Below are 2,470 nucleotides of genomic sequence, written 5' to 3' on the forward strand. Positions count from 1 at the left end.
GTTGGTAGGAGTGTAAATTAGCTCAACCATTGTGGAAGACAGTGTGGCAATCCCTCAAGGATCTAGAACCAGAAATACCATTTGACCCAGCAATCTCATTACTGGATATATACCCAAAGGATAATAAATCAATCAACTATAAAGACACATGCACACACATGTGTACTGCAGCACTATTCACAATAGCAAAGACTTGGAACCAACCCAAATGCCCATCAATGGTAGACTGGATAAAGAAAATGTGGAACATATACACCATGGAATATTATGTAGTCATAAAAAAGAATGAGTTCATGTCTTTTGTAGGGACATGAATGAAGCTGGAAACCATCATTTTCAGCAAACTAACACAGGAACAGAAAACCAAACACTGCACATTCTCACTCATAAGTGGGAGTTGAACAATGAAAACACATGGATACAGGGAGGGGAACATCACACACTGGGACCTGTCGGGGAGTGGGGGGGACAGGGGAGGGACAGCATTAGGAGAAATATCTAACATAGATGACGTGTTGATGGGTGCAGCAAACCACCATGGCATATGTATACGTATGTAACAAACCTGCACATTCTGCACATGTATCCCAGAACTAAAAGTATATTTAAAAAAAAAAAAAATGCCTTTCTAAGTGGGTAAGGACTTTTTTTTCCAGATGAAAATCCCAAACCAATACTCTTTTGTATCAAACTTTATCACTCTTTATCTCATACCTAATCCCATCCCATCTTGCTCCTCAATGCTATTAAGGATATACCATTTTCTGTATTTAAAAAGACTTGGTCTAAATGAGGAGAAAGAATGGGAGGGGTTTTTTTATGTTTTTAAGATTGATCAACCACATAGTACCTTAGAGGGTCTAATTCATACAGGTATAGAAACAGTATGTAGGAGATAACACAAAACTTGAAAAAAAAAAGTATAATTGGCTTATACATATTTTTTAAGACACGGAGATTACCTGATCGACTGGAACCTCAACCTGAGTATCTTCATCTTCTTGGACTTCTGCTGCCCCCCATGTTTCAGACCTCTCTGCTCCAGCTTTGAAAATGCCTTCATCTATTGAGACAAACACACAGTGAAAAATCAAAATCCAATTGTGACATCGTGTGGTTGAATGATGAAATTACAATCAAATACTTATTTTTAATAGATACTTGGGTTCCCTTTTTAGTTGATAGTATTTTTGTGCCCTCCCACCCACCACCACCATGCCACCCCCAGTTGTTCCACATTTTCACTGAGAAAACATTCAGTGGTCAAAACAAGGCTGACCCAGCAGGGTAAAGCTCTGTCGAAGCTCCTGTTCACCCTTTGGCTACTGATTTACTAACATAGCCCTTTGTATAGGCATTGAGATGAGAAGAAATTCACAACTATCATCGCAGTTCTCCCCTCCTATCCACAAAACAGTGAAAATGCTTGGTGCTTTTAAATACTACTTTTAGAAATTTACCTTTCCCAAGAGAATGCTATGCACTCAATATAATGTATTGGAATAATTCTTTCTATTCCAAGTATTGTAAAAAATGTTTTTACTGCATCCGAGTCTTAGAGTTGACTTTCCAGATCTCACCAAAAAATCAATATCATTTATTTTGCAGATCTCCACAAGATTTTCACAACCTCTGACTTTAAATCCTTAACTATAAAATGTAAACTCAATCTCTGACTTTGGGTTAAGCTCCTTCAACTTGCTTTCCTCTGGAAAGCAATAATAGCTGTTTTCCATATTTGAAGTAGTTTTAATGTCTCCCCTCAGCCTTCTCTTCTTCAGGCCAAGTAATCAAAGAATCACAGAACCATTTGTCATTCTGTCTATCTACTTGCCTCAAGACAGGTTTAGTGCTTTGGCCATTCTCACAGACGTTTTCTCTGTCCAATTTTGAAGGCTCTCCAGGGATGGAGATTTTACCTCCTTCCCTGGTAATCTATTACAATATTTGATTACCCCTACAGTCTAGAAAATATATTTTTATCTTTTGTCTTAAAATCCCCTCTATTACTCTAATGGAAACCTGTTTCCCAGAGCATAATTATTTAACCTATTTTATATAATAATCTTTCATATTGCTAAAGCTATGAAGTCACTCTTAATTAAATGTAAAATATATTTTTATACTTGTTGAGGACCAATTATATGCAAGGCATGATGTGCACCCAGGAGACAGCCTAAAATATGAATGAGATGTGGACTGTTCTCTCGAGTTGCTTCCAGTCCAATGAGAAGACAGAGATAAACATCCAATAAACCTCCAATAAGGTGAATGATGAGGAAGGGTGATAAGCAGAGTATTATGGAAGCTGGAAATATACAGCCCAGTGAGGAAGGAATGAAGGAGAGGAAGGAATAAAGGAAAGGAAAGGAAAGGAAAGGAAAGGAAAGGAAAGGAAAGGAAAGGAAAGGAAAGGAAAGGAAAGGAAAGGAAAGGGATAAACATCCAATAAACCTCCAATAAGGTGAAT

General features: G+C 37.6%; 1 protein-coding gene across 3 annotated transcripts in view; it reads right to left on the minus strand.

Moving 5' to 3' along the window:
• DCDC2 (doublecortin domain containing 2) overlaps positions 1-2,470 on the minus strand; it is a 213,745-nt gene that overhangs the window by 27,676 nt on the left and 183,599 nt on the right. For all 3 annotated transcript variants that reach the window (XM_011962776.1, XM_011962775.1, XM_011962773.1), the window contains one exon: positions 963-1,063. In XM_011962776.1, coding sequence (XP_011818166.1) covers positions 963-1,063 — 101 coding nt within the window. The remainder of the gene's footprint in view (positions 1-962; positions 1,064-2,470) is intronic.

This window comes from Colobus angolensis, unplaced genomic scaffold (genome assembly GCF_000951035.1).
Source record: "Colobus angolensis palliatus isolate OR3802 unplaced genomic scaffold, Cang.pa_1.0 Scaffold6, whole genome shotgun sequence".
Taxonomy (NCBI): Eukaryota; Metazoa; Chordata; class Mammalia; order Primates; family Cercopithecidae; genus Colobus; species Colobus angolensis.